The following is a 22615-nucleotide window of genomic DNA, read 5'->3' on the forward strand; positions in this document are numbered from 1 at the left end:
TGCTTCGTTCGAGGAAGCTGATTCTCGCTTCTGCTCCTCAACGGTCGCAATAAACCGTGATATAGGCAGGGGAATCAAGCACCACCAGCTCTCGCCAATGAGCTGTTGTAGATAACGTAACGAACCAACAATAACCCGAGTCCGAAAGCTCTCAGTCAATCAATCGCCTCCCCCATCCTGGGTTCCGTTCCAGGTTTTATCCTCTGACGTGACTAGCATAATTAAATTTGAATTCTTTTTCACCAGATTAACTCCATTAAGACTTCGATTCCACAGTGCGAGCTTCTTAATCCCGGTGACGTGCTCAGAAACTAACCGAGCAATACACTAGGCAACACTGGTTTGACTTAGACTTTGACTGTTTGCTATAGGTTCAATGGATTGTGACATGCTAACTGCAATTTTTTTTCTCAGAATTTTTGTAGCATTTATATTACATTTTTGGTGCCTTCTTAAGCCGAGTGGTTAGAGTCCGCGGCAACAATGCAAAGCCCTGGTCGGTTCAGGATCTTTTCGTAATGACTTCCCTGGACATAGAGTTTCATCGTACCTGCCACACGATGCACGAATGCGAAAATGGCAACTTAGGCAACGAAACCTCTCAGTTAATAACAGTGGAAGTGCTCATAAGAACACTAAGCTGAGAAACAGGCTCTGTCCCAATGTGGACGTAAATGCCAAGAAGAAGAATAAGGTTGGTTATTAACAAATTTTCTTGTTTTTATGAAAATTTAAAGTTTTTGAGTTCAGTTTTGCATCCTTTACAAATGGTCAAAGCTTGTGAAAAAGGTTTTGATTTCGTCACCCAGTGTTATCGGCGATAACACGGCGGTGGTGAGAAGTGAGGGAAAATGTTTTTATTGACTGCTAATGAAAATCTTCCGACGCGGATCAAAACGCGCGTTTCTTCACGCGTCTCCGTCGCTTCGTTCGGGTCGGTCCGAGTTCCGTTGCGGTTCAACAGATCGCCTCGGCTGCTCACATTCACCTGTCCAGCTGTCGATCTTTTCGAGTGGCGATGGTGATAGTGGTGGTGGTGTGAAGTCTTGAACAACAGGTCTGCTTAAAAATAAATTAATCAATTTCGCTTGATTGATTTATTAATGCTTCGTTTTTGTGAGACTGATTCTGGGATGATCGTGAAAGGGATTCCTAAGCGATTGGGTCTCCCGAATCCGTCACGATTCGTTGGGAATGTGTTCTGATAGACGATCGGGTGGATGAACAATCGCCATACATTGTGTGGCTTTTGTAGTGTGTAAGTAGTATATAAAAGGCTCCCCCTATATGGCACTTAATCAATCATTATAGCAACCACTCGGTAGCGGCCAGCAGAGAGGATCCGAGAGAGTAGTCGTGATCATCCATTAGATGTGGAGGTTAACTACTCACTCCTGCTCACGTCATTCCGCCGGGGAGAATCATGCATAGGAGCTTAATTTCATTAGATCTCGATGGTTTTGCTATTTTTAGATTAACGAAGTGTAGCGCTGGTAGACGGATCATTTACAAGTTTGATCATCCTTGACCCACGGTGCCCCGACAGGCCGTTATTATGTAAAAAAATTGTCCATCAAATCTGAGCACAGGGCTCGATTCCTGAGGTCATTCTGCACCTCTGGGCCAATTTTTAAAAAAATCCCTAGGAGGAATCTCGAGAAATCTTGATTTGAAGTTTTTTACTTAAAAATTCAATATAATCCATATTAAAATTTTGCAATAGCACTGAAAAAACCGACAAAAACGCTCAAAAAGTTGGCCAAACTGTTCTCAACTAGTATACAATTGTTACCATTTTTAAAATTAGAAATATTTACAACTGGCTTAACTTAATCCACTCCTTAAGGTGAAGATGAATAATAAAATAAGTTAAATCGAAGCCAAACTTCAAATTTTCAAGAGCATAAATCTGGAGAACCGAATACCCGTTTTAACTGGGGATTTAATCGATTGGTCACGACCAGCTAGTGACCAGTCGATTAGGTTTTCAGCTTAAACGGATGTTTGGTTTTCCAGATTCGTTATCTTGAAAATTTAATGCTTGGCTTCGATTTAACTTGTTTTTAATAGTTTACTGGTTTAAATTTCATTGATTGTTGTTTTCCATATTAAACCGATTAAAAAGTAAACCAAATAAATCAATAATTAACAATGTTATTATTAAAAACAGGATCTGAGAATACATGTTGCACAATAATAGTTAGCAGATAAGTCATGTGAATACTTTTATAGTCAATTAGAGCTTGTATTACCGGTTGTTTCAAATTTTGAATGATTTGGTTGCTCTGGTACACTCAAGTCAATAAAAGAATGATAATACGCCGATGTCTTCCACGGGGTCGCTGAGCTTCACCTGATTGACGCAACTTTTTCTTCCGGCATTCTCACTATATGACCAGCTCACTGAAGTTTGCCTTTTTTATTCACTTAATAGTTTTCGCTCCTGTTCTTAATTTAATGTGCTAAGGAAGCCAAGAATAAGCGTTTTATACATGACAAATTAACAGTGATGTTTCTTTTAGGCATGCTAGCATTCATCGTTGTTATTGAAAACTGATTTGGTTTTCGAAACACTTTTCAGTGTTGTACAATAAAGGATCGCGAGGTGTTTTGGCGAAGTTGTCAATGAAATAATGGATCTATGAAGTCAGATTAGCCTTTATCAAGCAACAGTGTAGAAATGTCTTTTGTTTTGCAAGTTTCGGGACCCTAAGCTGGTTACGTAATCCGTAAAGTAGCGTGTTTTTAATTCAAGGGAAACATTATTATCATACGTCACAATTGTTATATAACTCTTCAACAAATTCCCAGTAAACACAAGCTCGTATACGATAGCGCATAAGAGTTCAGATAAGGGGGCGATATACGTACATGCGTCATTAGACTGCATGCAATATGTACGTATGTAGCCTCCACATTTGTAATCTTATATTTTATTATGTACGATCGTGTGTTCACTGGGATTCATCCACATCTCAATGAAGCACTGCCTCAGCACCAACACATCTGAACCTGCTTCTTTCTCTACATGCAACCATATACGTTTGGGTAGAGTAAATGGCATTACAAGCTTATTCTAGTTGCCCATCTTTGAAAAAGTGAAACCCTTCTTTACTGAACTGCGATCGATTCCAATGAAGTCATGGTCTGCAAAATCAAGGAGTATGCGACAAAACGCTATAATGAACAGTAAATTCAGAAACTCATCTCTTCTTATTCCATGTAATTTTCCAAAAAAAAAGCTACTCGTCTATAATTCTTACACCTGATTGTATTTGTCAGCTTAATCAGCTTAAAGTCTAATTTTTAAGTCTTTGATATTTGAGATTAATTTTTTGTTACTGAGTCGAACGCGACTTAGAAGTCAATAAACAGATTGACGATGAATCCTGAAAAAAAATAAAACGAAGTGGAAGGTTGCAGGCATATAGAGTGAAAGTCCTAGTAAAGTTGATACTTACCCGACCAGATCTGGTTATATAGGAGTTATAATACCTCAATTATAACATGTGTGCTACAAGGGTTAATAGTACTTATTGGGAATTAGTTTGAAGTTGTTAAGGACATTATAAAAGGAAGCCAAATAAAAAACTATATGTGTATTGGTGTAACAGATACTTTTCCAGACAATGACAATATTTGTGAGAGAAGAAACATATCACAAATACCTCTGAGAAAACAAACTGTCAAAGTTTGTTTTGTTTTTAGATTTGATCAATTCACCTATCAGAAAGGAATCGTTTTGACCTAACCTATTTAATTTCAATTTCTCATTTTATCTGCGTAGCAGACCTACCTTGTCTCATTCCGAAGCAAGTTTACTCCTAACCAAACCAAACCTTCTATGTTAGCCGTCTTTGACAACTGCAGATTGAAAATCGTATGGCAAGAAAAAGAACATTTCACTGCACCCTTGGACTCTCCCGCTGTCTCCCGATTGTCAATTTAATGCAAAGTTAAATTATATTTTGCCCGAGGCTTTTTTGTAATGGTTGAAGCATTTGGAAAAAATAAGTGATTGCAATACTCAGAATCAGTTATTACTATATGTATTTTAAACTGCTCTGGATCATACGGCAGTGTTACGGATGTTTGATGAGGATGTTTTTCAATAGTTTAAAAATAATTGTGAAATGCAATTTTGGTTCTAAGGAAAACACATTTCATCTAAACATACATTAAGAAATTTGACTTGATATTTTACTCTGACTTGGAAACGAAGAATAAAATTTGAATATTAGCATAAGCTATTTAGAAAAGGTTATGGCACCACAGTTGAAAAATGCACCAATACTAAAACACAGCACGTTTGTTGATAGTCGCCTTCGTGAAAGTACATATTCCGGGATAGAGAAATTGAAATCAAAAAGTTAAACGCAGTTCAATGTAAATCATAAGGTTTTTCAGCGATTTTCGCACTATTGGTAGATACTTTAATTACCAGTGAATGTGATGAAAATATTTTTAAAGCTTTATCATTTGCCTAAGAGGTTCAAAGTGAAGTGCAAACTAAATCGTCAGAAAAGTGTCAAGGATAGAAGAAAAAGAAGCTGAAAGAAATTATGTTTCAGCACGATGATAAAACCTCACGAAATTGGTTTTTCAAAGCACATTTGGCAGAAAAAAGTATGTCAGTGAGGAGATTACTTCTTTACAAGCCAGCAGTAGCAGTTTCATATTGAAACTAGAAGGTAAGGATGATTAAAATCATTCAACAGGCTTGCACAATTTTACTCTACCGAAATGCTGGGCGAGAGGGGTGGAAGTGGGACAGGCGCCATACCAGAAGCCATGTTTGGCTTCGCTTTATAATGTCCTTAATCGTCGAACACTTGCTACATATGGTCGGTGTTCAAACAGATCTGACTAGATGACATTTTGGCCTTGCAATTATAAGTCTAGGACTCCATCAATTACAATATTTACAATTCTATTGGTGTTTCTTCAAATAGATAAGTTCCATTCTTATAGCAAATAATGCACATATTTTATTATATTTATACCGAATGCTTGGGGTACGTTTTCCTGAAACCATTAAAAAACACTTAGTCCAGTCTGTCTGAACACCGACCATATTGTCATATGTTTCTCGTGTAGTTATAATCCTGTTGTGGCTGAGAATGTTGAACAAATCATTTTTATATAAAGTGCTGAGGGCAATACTCAGTGGAAAACTTGACGAAAACATCAATAGTAGTAACTGCCCATAACTGCATATTTGTAACATTCGACAAAAGTAGGCATTGAGTTAATGGAATACTAAGTGTGCATTTTATGGCAGTATGGGAGGAAACTAAAATTTCTAAAAATTACCAGGAACTCAAGAATACTTATTTGAGGCTGATATTTTGTACAACTCATATCGCATACAAGGTGAATTGTCAGAAAATAATTCTGATAAAAATTTCATTGCTATCACATTACGAGGCTCATTTATAATCTCAACGTGACTGTCATGCGGTTATTATTAGCAATGTGACAAAACAACTTGGTATTTTTTCGAATTTTATAGAACAATCTCACAGATTTCAGTAAGTTGATCGAAAGTATTTATCATTTTATGACTCTCCATGGTATTAACTCCATTTTGTCAAAAATGTCGAATGTGACTGTTTTGCAGTTATGGCAGAGTACCAGATGTACAAAAAGCAATTTTTATTAAGCAAAAGAAATACGTACGACTTTGGTGGGCTGGTTACTTAGTATGAAAGTCGTAAAATAAGCTGGGAATTAATAATATTCTGCATTGAATGTTTCACCTTTATCGAACGTGACATCAATTGTATATCGACATTTATTTCTTAGATATCATTCTATTAAACTAAACTTACTGGTTTAAGCCATGTAAAAATATACTTAAGTCACTTTGGTAAGTTAAGCCAGTTGTAAATATTTCTAATTGTAACAACGGTAACAATTGTATACTAGTGGAGAACAGTTTGGCCAACTTTTTGAGCGATTTTGTCGTTTTTTTCAGTGCTATTGCAAAATTTTAATATGGATTATATTGAATTTTTAAGTAAAAAACTTCAAATCAAGATTTCTCGAGATTCCTCCTAGGGATTTTTTTAAAAATTGGCCCAGAGGTGCAGAATGACCTCAGGAATCGAGCCCTGTGCTCAGATTTGATGGACAATTTTTTTACATAATAACGGTCTGTCGGGGCACCGTGTGACCTGGTTCATCTTTGTTCTTCATATTGTGCTCTGCAAGATAAATCCACGTTATGCGTTTATCTGAAAATGTCGATACACCGTCGCAATGATAATAAAAATCACCAAATGTTTCAGATCTAGCAAATTTTAAACATTTGCGTCCTTGAAGAACCAAAAAATCCAAGCCTACTTGAGTTTTGACGTTGCGTTTGAATTGCGCGCATATCTTATGCGCGTTACCGCCGCCGCTAAATGTGGATTTAAAATGAGCGCCGCAATATTGTAACTTATTTAGTTTTCCACGAACTCGATACATTTCAAAGGAATCCTCTTATTAAGGAATATTGATTCAAACTTGTGGGGTAATTCGAATCTGATATTCCAAATATGACTGTGCTACTATTCCTAAAATATTAGTTGCTCGTACTTCGTTTCCTCTGAGTCCCTGAAAGGATTCTGAACAGAAACGTATAAGGGATCGGAACAGAATTATGAGAGGGTTCTGGACACAATCCCGAGAGAAATCTGATTGAACTCGGAATAGAATCTTGAGAGAACTCTGAACAGAATTCGAAAGGACTCCGAAAAGAATCCTGAAGAGACTCCGAACCGATTCCTGAAACGACTCTGAACATAATTCTGAATGGACTCTGAAAAGAATCCTGACATAACTGTCAACACCATCCTGAGAGGATTCAGCACAAAATCCTAAGTGGTCTATAAACATAATCTTGAGAGTACACTGAATAGCATACTGAGAGTACTCTGATCAAAATCCTGGAAGCGGCTTCCGATGGTGGCAGTGAACTGCGCCCCATTAGATTTCGCTGACTAAGCAACAGTTTTAATTTAAAGAAATTACTAATGAGCTGATGGAACCGCATCTATTAACACCGAAAATCAATCATCAGCATTTATGTCAAAAAGCTACAACACAATCACTTGAGTTTAAACAAATGGCTGAACAAACAAACATGACCTAAGCGAGCGAAACGACATCAAAGACATTGCGGCGAAAGGGACCACTAAATGACACTACAATTTTGAAGTACCTCTCGTTTGCTGCTCCTGATGCTTCAAACCTTTCCCGGTCCAGGAAAGAGCATCATCGTATTAAATATCACTTAAGTCCACAAAGCCTTGCAACAGCAGTGGCAGCAAGCAGCCAGCTAGAATCTGTCCAATCATTGTTTTCCCAAATGAAAACAGACACAAAATTAGATAAATTAAGAGAAGATACAGAGCTTCAATTAGAGTCTTCACTCACCGACCGACCAGCCGAAGCGACATAGCCGGAATGACAAGATTCAACAATGATGGAGTCTTTTCCTTCGCCTCGATGCCTCAACGGAGAGGCAAACCCTAAGAAACGGAATCGGCTGTGGTGGCTGTCAAGGGGTAAACTAACTCAATTATGAGTTTGAAATCTCTGTAAAAGCCTTCGAACAAAGCTGTCCCGAGTGGTTCAAGATTTCGCTTTTTATCACGGGTTCAGACCCTACCAGATGAGAGTAGCAAGCCAATAACTATCACATACCAAAATGAGCTATAATTCCTTCACATAGTTTCGACTTGCTATTGATTGAAAAAATATATGGAGACCTGATGAAAACCATATTATGTAAGCATAACAACACAATTAGGTATCCTTAAGCTATTATTTCTAATTTTGAATGATGAATTTTAACCAAGAGTGCCGATTCTTTGAATATTTACATGCTTGTTTTGTTATTCAGTACCATCCCAATAACATGGTTTGTTCTTGATTTGTTATCCAATGGCTACTAAATATTTTTCACGTACCAATACTTCATTGATTCCAGTGAGGGATTGGCGCTTTGAAGGAAGTCTCACTTTAGACAACGGACTACCATTTAACGTCCAGCGGCACAGTCAAGAAATACGTTCCTAACGAAAAGCTTTTCAGACTAAAGCGGGAATCTAACCAGCACTCCATGGATCGATGCGGCTTAGTGCTTGATAACACTAACCGCACGGCCAGTAACCCCACAAGTAATTTATTGAGCGCTTGAAAACGTTTTCGAACGTTTTGTTATGCACTCAAACTCAAGCTCTCTCCAAGCTGTTATTGTATAGGAGTTATCCACTGAAATTTTTAATACTTTACCTCTTTTCACTGTACATAATATGCTGGTATGCAATTTTAATACCATGATAAGGTAATTTTTTGTCATACTTTCGTCTTCGGGCTGGCACACCTTGATCCTTACTGTGTGAAAATGTTCTGTGTTTTAATCTAATAATTAAGCATGGCTAGCACCTTCATAGCTGGAGGCGGTATTAAGTGGTAGAGGGACTATAAAATGGAGATGGCGATATAAAAACTCGTCTAGCTACATAGAACGAGAAGCGTAGAGGCTGAAGCTTTGAGCTTGCTACACCATGATGCCATGTCAAGATTCGACTGGGAAACCGGTTGGTAATTAAAAGACAAAGGGAGAATAACTCCTCTGTATTGGAACGCAACTGGAGGGCCTTCGATAGTTTTCCCATGTGATTCATCTCAGTTTAATTCAAATCAAAGACCTCACTCAATAATTCTTTCAGGGTTAGTCCACAAATCCAGTAAATGGAGAAAAAGAGTCCTGTAGAAGGTCATGTTTGAAATGTCTCTCTGGCTTAAGAACACTAACCATATACGTTTGTAGTTTGAATTTACGAGGGCCTCTGTATGTTTTGGAACACCGCATGCATCCGGAGTTATTCCAGACAGTTCTTCGTCTGACAACCGTGGAATCTAGATAGGTTAATTAGTGTTTCCTTCCATTTTTAAATTTTTGTCTTTTTCAAAAACAAACTTAGATATGGCCATGTAGAATCTTTTGAAGTGACATTGTCCATCAATAGAATAGCTTCACTGGAAGGATGTTTGAAATTTTGACCCGAGTGAATTCTTTTCCGATTTTTACGAGCAAAACAGATCGAAATAAATTTATCTTTTTCTTAATTTTTATTTAATCGGGAGGTTTATCTTTACCCCTATTATTCTTTTATATGGAATAATAGGGGTAAAGTTGAAGCATTCTATGAAACAAGCAAATAATAATCAAAAAAAAAATGAACTCAAAGAGACCCGTTTATACTGTTGAGCGAACATTGAATATTGGAATAATGGGGATGAGTAGCTAGTATAGGGTGTCCCAGAAAGTATGGGTACGACTTCACTATACTGCCATTTCAAGACTACTGAAGATAAAAATCGGTTTATACACATTTGATTACTGTACCCAACAAAAGAAGATTGCGATTTTCCAATAAATAATTGAATTATTAATGAGTTGATTGAGTAACATTTCCTTGAAGCATCTAATATCAGTCTTGCACAAATCGCGTTATTTTTTAGCGACTTTGTTTCACAAAATTTGTGCGTATGAAAAAAATCTGAAAAAAATATATGTATCAGCAACGATATAATAATTCATCAGACTTTCGCATATATCGCATTGAAATTTTTAACATATAATTTATAACATTAAAATTTGCAATGAAAACGCTTATTAAATCAAACAAATTTATCATTGATGCTACTTGAAATAGCCTATAGAAAAAAAAAACAAAAATACAGTCGAAGCGCGTTATAACGACATCGCAAGGGACCGTCGTAATAGAGAAAAGTCGTTATAGAGAATAGATATAACATTGAAATATTTTTCATGGGACCGAAAAATGTCGCTATAGAGAGCTTTTTTCGTTATAAAAGTTGTCGTTATAACGAGCTTCGACTGTATAAAAATTTTTGATTGTTTGGAGAAGTACTATGATTTTCATTATCAAAGTCGTGCCCATACTTCACACCACACAGCTTTTTCTATTTGAATTGTTCTAACATTCAAATTTCACGATGCATGCTTTTAAAATAAATATATCCTTTATGATTTTGAAAATTTGTTATATGTGTTATTTTTGTGAGACAGAGAGAAATTTATCATCTTTAAATTAGGTAATATGTCAGATATGTTTTGGAAAAATGTCCAGGGGAAAATCATTTATATCAAGCCTGTACTTCATATGAGACATGATTTTGAAAAAAAAAGTACAGGCTTGATATAAATGAAAAAGTACAGGCTTGATATAAATGATTTTCCCCTGGACATTTTTCCAAAACATATCTGACATATTACCTAATTTAAAGATGATAAATTTCTCTCTGTCTCACAAAAATAACACATATAACAAATTTTCAAAATCATAAAGGATATATTTATTTTGAAAGCATGCATCCTGAAATTTGAATTTTAGAACAATTCAAATAGAAAAAGCTGTGTGGTGTGAAGTTTCATGTTACCATAAAACAGGGCTACTATGATTAGTAGATTTCATGGGCGTAGCCAGGGATTCCGTCAGGGTGGGGCAAGTGACCTCGAAGGTAAATTCACGAATTTTACGTAAAAATATAACCTCAGCATTTTTTTTTGCATGAAACGTTAAAATATGACGGACGTCTTCATTCACCCTAAGAAAAGTGAAGTCAAAAATACGTTTTAGTTCAATTTGTTCTCCTCAGAAAAATGTTTATTAGCGGTTTAAAAAAACCTAAGATAGATTTTAGAAACATTTCTAACCATCTAAGCCAAATCTAACTAACTTGCAGACATCCGCAAATTAGTTTTTCGAAGTATGTCTCTAAGCAATTCGTCAGAAATTTGCCAAGAAAATGAATCAATTGGAATTCCTATAGAGATTTCTTTGAGATTTGATTTTAGTTTTTCCTCTGATTTTGTCGCCAGTCAAATGAAAACATATAAAAAACCCAAGGCATAAAGTTCATGATATTAATTCAAAGATTCCTTTGTAAACAACTCCAAAGATTTATCGATTAATCTTTCCCGAATTCTTATACGTATTATTCTAAGAATTCCAAAAAAGGTGTACTCAATCAACAGATTTCATCGAATATTTCTTCAGGAATAACACTCAGAATTCCTATAGGGGTTCTTTGAGGGATACTGTCAATAGTTTATTTCAGGATTCTAAACTCTTAATTGCTTCAAAAATTACTCCATGTATTTTTACTGGGACCCTCTAATACATGTTCCACAATTCTATCAAGAATCTTTGGAGGAATTTCTTTTGAGATTTTTGATTTAAAACATCTGAGGATTCCTCCAAAAGTTCTTCCATGAATATCATTAAAAAAAATCTGGAAAAATCCTTTTGATATTTCTTTTTCAGAAATTGTTTCTAGAATTCTTTTAGAATAAACTCCAACAACTATTTCAAGAATTACTTCTAGATCACCAAATTTACAACAGAGATTCATGTAAGACCTACTCTGTGGATTCCTTTAGACATTCCCAACAGTTATTTTCTCATGAGCTCTTCATAACATATCTTAGAACATTATTACAGATTCCTTCACATTGTTCAGATAATTTTATCAATACGTCCTTATATATTTTTTTTCAAAAACTCAAGAAAAAAAATCCATCAAAAAGCTTCCGCAGGAATTTATTTGGAACATTCTTCAGTTTTTTTTCTCTGGTTGTGCTCCTCGGATATATTTAGGATTTTTTGAGCATATCTCTTGTAGAAATTTTTGAAATCCAGAAAGTAATATCTTAAGAAATTTAATTTGGATCTGTAGATTAGTTTTTGGAACTGATTTAAGCAAAAATATTATATATTTTTCTCAAAAGGCTTTACACAGAAGGGGCATTCGTCCCCAATAAATAAAAACCATATAAATAAAATGTAGCGGAAGCATTGAACCCATCCAGATGTTTCTTCAGGACTTTATTCTCAAAATACCGAAAACCGAAAAATTATTTTAAAAACAAAAAAAAAACTTTTCCAGTATGTTCCTTGCTAAAATTTTTGAAACATTTCATGACGAAATTTCTTGTTTAAAAAAACAAGTTTTGTCAGGAATCCATAGTTGAATTCTTGGAAGTGTATTGCGATAAATTCTTTGTGAAATATTTGTAGACATTGTATATATTAAATGTCGGATGCAAACAAAACCACTTCTAGAAAAGTTTTGAAAGGCGGAAAAATATTTAGAGATGTTACTTCCAAGAACGATTTCTGGAATAAATTACTGCTATGCTTATTGAAGAATTATGTTGAACAATTTAAAGAAATATTTACAGTTGAAAACTAAAAGGAATCCAAGATAAAATTCCTTGCGAGTTTGTGAAGTTACCCGACTAGTGGATTACAACAAAATTGTAGCACAATTACATCAAGATTTGTTACAAATAACAACAATTTTAACACAATTTGTTATAAACAATTTGAAAGTAAATGCTCATAACAAATTATGGTATTTTTCAATAAAGGAAAATAACAAAATGAGTTATGGTTTTATTTGTTTTCAAACACAATGAATCAAATTTTAGTTTAAATTATAACATATTTTATTTCAATTTTGTTTAGTGTAGTGGAAATGGTGTTTAGAATTTTTGTTATTTTACCTACTAACCAGCCAAAATAATAACATATTTTAAGAGAAAAACGCCATAACTGAGTAACAAAATCTGTTACCACTCTGTTGTAATCCACTGGTCGGCTATCTCTTACCATATTCCTTGGAAAATCCTTCGAGGGATTCCGGGATGTATTCATTTCAAGAGAACTTAACCGATACTTTGCAAAAACATCCACAGACACTGTTGATAAAACGTTCAAACGGTGTTTCGTAAGATTTTTAGCAGAAGTCTTTTAATAAAATTCCTAGAGTAATTCAATAGACGAAATTTAATGTGAACATGAACTCTGAAGACTAACTCTTAAAAATCCAAAAAATATAGAGTAAGGTGGGGCAAAAGTTCGACCTTAGTGGTATAATCAAAGTTTCAAGAAAAACAATAGCAGTTAAAACAAAACAAATACCATACAGTGAACCTTCAACATATTGGCTATAATTTTGCTGAACAAACTTGTGTCAAAATATTTACCCATTTTTAGTTATAACAGTTTTAAAATTGATTATCTTATTCGAACTTTTGCCCCACCGGTGGGGCAAGAGTTCGAATCTAGTGTGGGGCAAAAGTTCGCTGGCTAAAACACAAAATATCGATTCTTTTACGACAGGCATACTTTGCACCAGCCGTAAACTTAAGTTTGACGAAAAATACACACTAAATTTTCATCAAAAAATTACCCAAAATCGGGTTAATTGTAATATACTCAAAAATAGCAGTTTTTCGCAAAACTAAGAAGAAATGTAAAATTTTGGTGACAGTTTTCACAAGATCAGACTAATTTAACTAAATTTGAAGATAATATGTGGATTTTAGGCAATTTGCAAATTTTTCCGTGATTTTATACATAGGTCGAACTTTTGCCCCGCTGATTCGAACTTTTGCCCCACTATGGGCCAAAAATTGTTTTCAAGCATTTATGAAAAAACTAATACACCTCAAAGCAACCTTATGATAGGCCTAGAATCGCCCTTACATAAAATATTGAAAAAGATTTTATCTTCAATTGATTTCATGCAACGAAAATTTGACCAAAAATTACAATATTCACGTCGAAAAACAACAAATAGCCATTACTCTTCCAAATCTCAATCGATTTTTATGATATTTGGATTGAAAGTCTCTTACTTGAATAGCATTTGAACCACCGTGACATTTATAAGATTTGTTTTGAATTGAGCTAGAAATCTTAAAAAGAAACTCTTACCCCACTCGAACTTTTGCCCCACTTTACTCTATCCACCAATGTAGCAAGCCAGTAAATTTTGATTTTATTTCCATCAACCAGGGGAGGAAGGCAACGGCCCTCCCCTGGCCCCCTCTGGCTACGCCCATGGCGGGGTAACATTGATTGGAATGGTTTTGTTCGTATAAGAATCGTATCAAACATACATCGATGACACATTTTCAGTGCTTGAATAGGAAAAGCACTGTGTACAGTTTTTATGTTCAAAAGCTAATATAAATTAAGGCTTTTGAAAAAAAAAAAAAAACATACACAAATTGTGTTTTGTTCATGCGTTACGCGTTTCAAATTTTTCTAAAAAACGATGTTTATGATTATGGATGACACCATGTCTTACATGAGTCATGCAATCGATTCAAGCATTTTCCAGTTGTTACTGAAGCTGGCGTCGCCGCAAACTATTCCGATGTCAAAACTTCCATAAGTATGTTCAATTCAGCATAATTACACCATTTTACTAAAAAGAATGCAGAATTTCCTTAGGGAATTGCCTGCCATTAGGTGCATTTCAGGTTTCTAGGTGTTTTCGATTTTAAAATAACTCAAAAAAGACTTGTAAGAGTTTGGCCTTTATATTTGGCTTCAGCAGCCATGATTTAACTAAGTAGAAACATTTTCAATATTTTAGAACGCTGTTTAGATGAGTAATCAACGCACTATGGGCGATCAGGTGGCCCGAAAAAAAAATGACTTGTTATGATAGATCCTTCTTGTATAATGCTTTATGGAAGCCGAAGAGTCCTCTGCACTTCCACAAGAAAACACTAGGAGTTAATAATTCGTTTTGATAAACGATAAAGATGTAATTTAAAATGAATACGGAGCATATAAACGGATGACCGATACTAATAGTTCGGTTACTAAGTGAACCGGACACGATCCTGATTTCCTTCTTCGCACCAGTAGTATGCAACAGAGCCATCATCGTTTTCTTACGATATTCCGCTAAAACATGATCGGGGATGCTTGATGAAAGTACTAAGAAATCTCTTTCGACCAATAACCTTCTCATAGCGTGGTGAAATAATTGAGAGATAACGGTCACAGCTACATAATGGCCCATAAAAAATGCGAAAATTGTTGGAACATGAATTTTGCACACACAAACGTTATTTTTATTGTTTTTGTGAGTGAATGTAATTTATAATTACTGCAGTATATTCTGACATAACTTCGTTGAAAAAGACAATTTTTATCATATTTTTTGACAAATCTAAATAATGTTCTAAAACAAAAAATGAGAGTTTTGTTCTCTAAAAGTAAGAAAAAGCGTTTGTCCGTCGTATACATACTTTGACAACGTGTTTTTCATGATAATCATAAAATATTTTGCCAGGGTCATTGTTTTGGAAGCATTTACGTCTTATGGGTTTGATGTGTCTTTTTTGTCAAAGTTTAATTAAAAATAAATCCAAAGGTCTATAATAGGTTTTTTAGGTAAAATTTTGCTCTATTCGTAAGAGACTACTTAACTGAATAGGAGCTTACTTGTATGAAAGTTCAACTACGGCTCATTCGATTGAACCGTTTATTCTAAAATATGTTTAAGCCTTCACCAATCCAGCTTTGAATCCATTCTATCATTTGACATGGGCGAATGTTCAAGACAAGGCCTGCGAGAACCTCACATCATCGTTTACGTTTTAACAGCTTTCATCAAAAATATATTGAGCTTAATGGCTGCATGATTAGATTTAAAGTAATGCTTCCAATTCCTCTCTTGTAAGGGAAAAGTAACAGGCAGAAATCTTATCCAAAGCGAAAAACATAGCGTATATATAGACTAAACAATACGAATAATCAATAACGTTTTTGTTTCATTTTCATTTTACACATAAGAACTACTAATACCGTTTTGTCTCAAATTCCGAACAAACTCATATTCCGAACACTTTGTTTTTGTATGGCGATTTGGTTGAAATGTTTCGTTGAAATATGTCACCAAAGAACAAGGAAATGGCAATCAATTGCTATTCAATTTTAACGTCTCCAATATAATTTATACCGCGGGAATAGTGATGATTCTCTTATTTGAAACGACTAGAACCAGCTCAAAAAAAATTATTTGCGAAATTATCCATTTGAATATGATTTATTCGTGCTGTTTGGCATTTGAATCAAAACATTTTGAATATACTTTTGCGTTAAAACAGTACTAAAAATAATTAAATCAAAATTATTATCGGTACACCATCCAGCTAACAGCTAGACTTTTTTTTTGTCTTTTTTAATACTGTACAACTAACAAGATCAATGTTCGAATCCCATTTGAATTGTATGGTTTAAAATAGTTTTGCAAACGATATCCATCGGTTGATATATCATTTTTTGGCCGCTACCGGCGGGCTCATTTTGCTTGTCCAACACTTTTACGGCGGGACTGACTCCTAGCTCAAAAGTTGTGATATTAAAGTTTATTTTAAACTGCCTCATCTTTTGTGTGGAATTGTGTAAAACTTTGCGTTATGTATAGTAATAACAGCGGGTTATGTAATCAAATACACGAACGACGAGGAAAATATACAATATTCAATTCAACAATTCAATATCCCCAACCATACCGCCAACGAAACTTCCAAGCAAAGCAAAGTTCAAACAAGCACCAAACCCAGTATTAGTACTCATGCCCCAACCCCAAGGGCCCACCATCTAGAGGTAGACCCCTCACAAAAATCTCGCCATTAGTATCCTACCTCCATTTTCACAATTATTCAAACCTAGTATAGCGTCGATGGTGTGCCGCGGGGTGAGCGTTTGACCGCCGGGTCCGAACTTTTTCGCCGTGTCTTTGAGGAAAAATCCGTTCTCTGCAACAGAACAGAAAACAAATTTTTTAGCTTGGTCCAAGGTTAGATCCAAACATTTTGGTGTTGGATTTTGACAGGATTCGTACCTTCCCGAAAGTTTTCCTCGATATCCAGATCCAGCTGACCGCACTCTTTCAACTTTTCCATGATTTTGTGGAAATTCTTCGCATCACGCATGTTTTCTAGCAGCTTCTGCACATCTTCCGCCTCATTTGGGGGAAATTTGTTACGAGCGATCAACTTTTCGACCAAGTTCTGGAAGATCTGCTTCTGAACGTCCGATAATGATTTGACGTCCATCGTACAGTTGGACAGAGTGTTGATCACAACACTTCACGGGTTTGTTTTATTGGGAGACACGAAGGCTCTGTTTTCTATAGCACTGTTAACTTCACACTTGACATTAAGGTATGTCGTTCAGGAAGATCCATCAAGGACTTTTGCGCTCTGATCACTTAGTAAGGACTTATGATCTCACTTGGAAACACCGGATGTCACTCAATTAGCTTCACTCGAGCAAACTAATTATTCACCGCAATGTGTTCGTCGGCACACTTGTTAAACTCCCTTCCGGAAACTTTCCCGCCTCACAGTTTTCCACAGGTTCTCTTCGATCCTTAATCAGGACTGCTCCGCCAGTCACGCAAACTAAACACAAACAAACGGCTCACGCGATTTTCCGGAAAAGCCGCACTGAGAAAATTCCAATCCACTCGCCTTTTCTTCGGCGGCTCAAAGCATTCGCGCGCTTCTAAAACTTATCACAGTACACTAAAAATCTAAAATCCACCATTCATAGCTCACGAGGACAGTATTGTAGATGCATTCCATAAGTACGTAATCTGCGTTTCTAAACTGCCGCACACACGTTCCACAAACCAAACCGCGAGAGACGATCGAACGAACGAACCTACGGCCGAAAGCTTTCTAAGCATCTACGAACGACGACGGAACAGACACAACTTGACGCACGAAAGGTAAATCAACATCTAGCCAGCCGTATCCTTGGGTATGCTTTGGCCTAGACACGCTTCCACCGCCGCACGTTGAACAGTCGCATCGTACACCCGTAGCGGCGGAGATGGGGCGGTTCGAGTTTTCTGAGTCGCTCTCGCTCTCCTGCTCACACGCAACTTGAGGCCGCGGACATCAACCGGCGGGGTCGAACACCAACACCAACTCGCGGAGATGTGAGACACCGGCACTCACCGGTCGGTACAAGCGAGCGAGTGAAGATTCAGTGTGTGCTGCATGGCATAGCATGAAGCATAGCAATGTTGGTAGCAGCATATTTAGCATGGCATATGGTTGATGTTGGTAATTGATGTTGTTGCTTCTGCCACACAATGATAAACGTGAGTGAGTGTTTTCCACGAGTGGAGATTTAATTCGAAACATGGCTGAAAGCTGAGAGATGGATGGCGGGAAGGAATCGTTAGTGTTGGTTTGGTGAATTAAAAGTGTTACCAACTGACGAATTGGAGCAGTAAGGTACAGACTTGATTATGATGTGATGAACTCGGTTTGAGGAAAAGCAAATTTAATGAACGAAGGATGTAAGGAAGGTCAAAGTATTAAGGATTTCGTTCTTTAACTGCCAGTTAAATGCCCAATCTAAAATCTTATGCCACAAACACCTACAGTAAGGTACTATACAAAGATTTTCTTCCCACTTGTCTACCATCGCAGTTTTTGGTTGTCTTCCTTCTGATTCAGTTGAATTTTGGTAAACAATTATCTGAGAGCAGATCCTTATTTTTGTTAACAATTGCTGCGTTAGTTAAAAAAAAAAATACGCAATAGATGTCGTGAAAAGCCTTTATAGGGTGCAGAGCTACTTGGACACTTCCACGATTCACTTTGACATGTGGGGTTTTTCTCGGCCGAATTGTCTGAAACTTTGCAAAAAGAAGCGTTTCTATACGACGCATATTGTGTCCAAACATGAGCTCTGTAGCTTTCAAAAAACCCCACTGCCGAAGTGAATCAAAAGTGCCAAGAATAGGATCCGTCTCCCTGCTACGGATTGATTCGACTTATTCTGTACGCGGACGAAACGAAATGTTCATTTGAACTCATTAAATGCCGTTTTATGTGAGGGATCTTAACGTTTAAATGATTGCTTCCACCATGTAGTGCGGGTGTAATGCAATTTGTATAAATAAACGACTTTGTTTGTAAACTGTTATGCAACTTGTAGTTTTCTGGGAGAAGGAATTAGCAATTAACAATGGCAATACAGTCACCCCACAGTTATGGATAGCACACAGATGTGGATCAGAGTTGGATTAAAACGGGAATATCCCATCCAATAGAGTTGCAATTACGCAGAACACATATTACCTACGTGAACCATACATGTGTACAGCATCGCAATCAATTATAATATGTTTAAGCATATATTTTCCGTCCGAAGGAAATAAAATGTCAACCGTATTCCCAGGAGCGTTGATTCATAACTGTGGGGCATTGAAAACCATACCACAGTTATGAATCAAAGATAAGACGATTCCGAAACAACCGCCAAAACGTATGCTTTCACTAGCACACCATTCGTTTACCTCGCAGATAAATTGCTTTTATAGTGTTTTGATCCATAACACTGCGGAACACGTTTTTGTCTCCAGCACCAAAATACCGCTATTCACTTAATTAAGGGTTGCTGAGTCCATTCCCGTTTTCAGAAATATCATAGCACGTCTAGTTGTTGAGATATTGACTGTTGAAAATGCAAAAAATGACTATTTCAGCCAACTTGCATGCAAGTTTGCCAGCTTGTAAGGTAATATATTGGCTTAATTTGCCACAGAATTCAAAATTCATGCATTAAACATCACTTATCATCAAAGTTTGTATTACTTTCGATACGGAAAAGTTATTTTTTGATAGTTTAGAGAATTGTTGTATTTTGCCATATAGAAGAAACGAAGAATTTTGTATGGAGACTGCAAGCATGTTGAAAAAATCGGTTTAATCGAAATTTAATCGCGCAATTTCAATCAAATTATGTCTGAAATGAAAGCTCAAGTTCTATTTTGCATGTTTGGTGGATTAGATTCCAAAAAAGTTTGATAAATTGTACTTTAAATTTCATGTAAACATTAATAAAACCAGTGTTTTATACAACTTTGGCGACCTGTAGCTAAAAATTGTGACGTGCTGGAACTTTTCTGAGAATGGCACCAGATTCAGCAACCCCAAATCTACTAGAGACACATAATTTGATCCTTGAGACACGCAAAAATGTCATTTTTGTTACGCTGTGTAATATGAGTCGATTTGATCCATAATACGGATCCTCTTCTCTCGCTGATCCACATCTGTGGGGTGGACATCGTTCGAAATTTTTATCAAAATGAATACTTTTTCGTAAATAATCGAGTATTTAGAGGTGTATTCTCAAAAACAACTCTATACTGCAGTGCCAGAGAGGTAATTTTGTTTTGTGCAGCGTCACCATATTTTTCAATCATACTTTCGAAAAATGATCCTTAGTTGATCCATAACTGTGGGGTGACTGTAGATAGAAGAAATAGTCGAAGCGCTGAAGAATTAAACACATTGTAGCTTCAACTGCTTATTCTGAAGAACCGTGATTGAGGATTCATTTAATTATGATATGCAGCTGCCTTGCTTGGGAAATTGCTTTTTCAGTCCTTACTCTACGACCCAGTAGTGCAACCAGGATTTGGCTCTAGGGGGGTTTTGAGAACTTAAGTGTGGTTTGTTTTTGGTACAGTAAAACGAGAGTAAAAAATCGAGCAGAAAAATTTCAAAATATTCCTCGATTAACACAAAAAAAACGTAACACCATATGCAAACTTGAGCTTTTCTCGTCCACCCTAAGCATACATTTTTATTTATTTATTTATTATTTATTTATTTATTTTTAACTTATGAATTTGAAAGAGGAAAAAGCCCCTTTGAGTGATATTCTAATGAAATCTTTCTCAAAAAGGCACAAAACCTCTTTATCTTTTCGAATAACGTTATAAAATAATATTTATTAAATAAAGGCTCTCCCGGAATCGATCCATAGCGGAGCCAAAGTTTTCTAAGTTCAGTCATCACGAATATTCTCTAGCACGCATTCAGAAGCCAATCGATTAGATGGATGAGTACCAAACTTGATGTCTCTGAAAATAAAACTGAAAATAAACGAGCAGTATCATACACGATAAGAAATTTCATTCAAATATTTGTATAAAATTCTCATGACAGGAAGAGAATGATTTCCCAGAATATCCCGAACAGACACAGGAATATCATGACTTAAACCGATTATTCTATCAAGGAATTTTTCTCTAGGTGCATTAAAACGAGAGCATTCAAAAACGATATGGTCTATGTCTTCATATGATTTATTACATTCACAAATATTTGAATCTGTGATACTCATGCGATATAAATGATTACTACAAATGTAATGATTTGACATTTTTCTAGAATAGGAGCAAATAAAATTACGTCCAACAGGAAGACTGCGAAACCAAGGAAATATTTTTACCTTCGGACATATGGAATAACAATATCGACCTTTGTCACTTGTATTCCAAGAAATTTGCCAATCATTCATAGAATTTTTTTTTCAAATTAGTAAAATATTCCGAATAATAAATATCACAATTATAAATTATTCCACGAAAAACCCCCAATTTTGCCAACAAATCAGCTTGTTCATTACCATAAATATTGCAATGAGCTAGAACCCAAACCAATTTAATTATAAATCCTTTAGAATATAAATCATTTAATAACCCTTTAATTTATAGAACAATATGATGGGTTTTGAAATTAAAACTAATGCAATTCAGAGCTTGAAGACAACTAAGGCTATCTGAGCACACCATAAATATATTTGGAGAATAATTCTCAAACAATTTGCATGTAAAATATATAGCTGTTAATTCAGCTGTGAAAATTGAACAAGGAGATTCTAATTTATAGAAATGGGCCAAATGAAAATTAAACACTCCAAACCCTGCTACATTTTCAATTAAAGATCCATCGGTAAAAAAAAATCTGATCATTGTCTACCCCAATAAATTTACGTTTAAATAATAAATTGGCATAACGGGAACGAGCATGATAAGGAATTTGTTTTAATTCTTCATGTAAAGATAAATCCACACATGGTTGAAAAGAATGAGCAGCTAAATGTGGAGAAACATTTGATACAATATTTTCTCTAGAACAATAGATATATGATTTCAATATTCTATTAGAAGGATTGATTTCAAACAAAGATTTTAGTGTACCAATTAAAGGATGATCCATTGAAAAACAATGTATCAAAAATTAACAATTCAATTCATGAAATCGATATTTGAGTGGAATAATACCAGCAAGCACTTCAATATATTTAGTATGCGTAGAATTCATCAAATTTAAACAAATTCTCAAACAGCGAAATTGTATTTTTTCCAGTTTAGAAAAATGTATTTGTGCAGCACTCCCAAAAGTAAAACAACCATATTTCATTACTGAACGAATAGTTGTTTTATAGAGTGTGATCATGTCATTAGGATGTGCACCCCACCATGTTCCAGTTATCATCCGAAGAAAATTTATTCTCTTCGAGCAATTTTTTTGAATATATGTAATCTGACTATTCCGCTTTAATTTCGAATCGAACCATAGACCAAGATATTTATAATCAATAACTTGTTCAATTTGTTGATTACTAAGGTACAAATCAATATTTACTGGAGAATGTTTACGAGAAAATAATATGAATTTTGTTTTTTGAACTGAAAAAGTAAAACCATTATTATGTGCCCATGAGTGAAGATTATCTAAACAATTTTGCATAAAATTACGAATAACTTCTCTGCTATGACCATTAACAGAAATGACATTATCATCCGCAAATTGTATAAAATAACATCCATTTGGAATAATGGAAATGATATCTCTGGTGAATAAATTGTATAAAAAGGGACTTAAACAAGAACCCTGTGGTAA

The 22615-nt window shown here is 35.5% G+C and overlaps 1 protein-coding gene across 3 annotated transcripts in view; it reads right to left on the reverse strand.

The window, feature by feature from the left end:
- The window catches only part of LOC5571831 (retinal homeobox protein Rx), a 183337-nt gene extending 165673 nt beyond the window's left edge, over positions 1-17664 (reverse strand). The window contains exons 1-2 of one of the 3 annotated variants that reach the window (XM_021841463.1): positions 16738-17661; positions 16562-16651 (exon numbers count right to left, since the gene is read on the reverse strand). In XM_021841463.1, the coding sequence (XP_021697155.1) occupies positions 16562-16651; positions 16738-16951 (304 nt within the window). In that variant the 5' untranslated portion in view covers positions 16952-17661. Of the gene's footprint in view, positions 1-16537; positions 16652-16737 lie in introns of all 3 variants that reach the window. The other 2 variants (XM_021841462.1, XM_021841464.1) reach the window with 2 other exon arrangements.
- Between the last annotated feature and the right edge of the window lie 4951 nt (positions 17665-22615).

Source organism: Aedes aegypti, chromosome 2, assembly GCF_002204515.2.
Source record: "Aedes aegypti strain LVP_AGWG chromosome 2, AaegL5.0 Primary Assembly, whole genome shotgun sequence".
Taxonomy (NCBI): domain Eukaryota; kingdom Metazoa; phylum Arthropoda; class Insecta; order Diptera; family Culicidae; genus Aedes; species Aedes aegypti.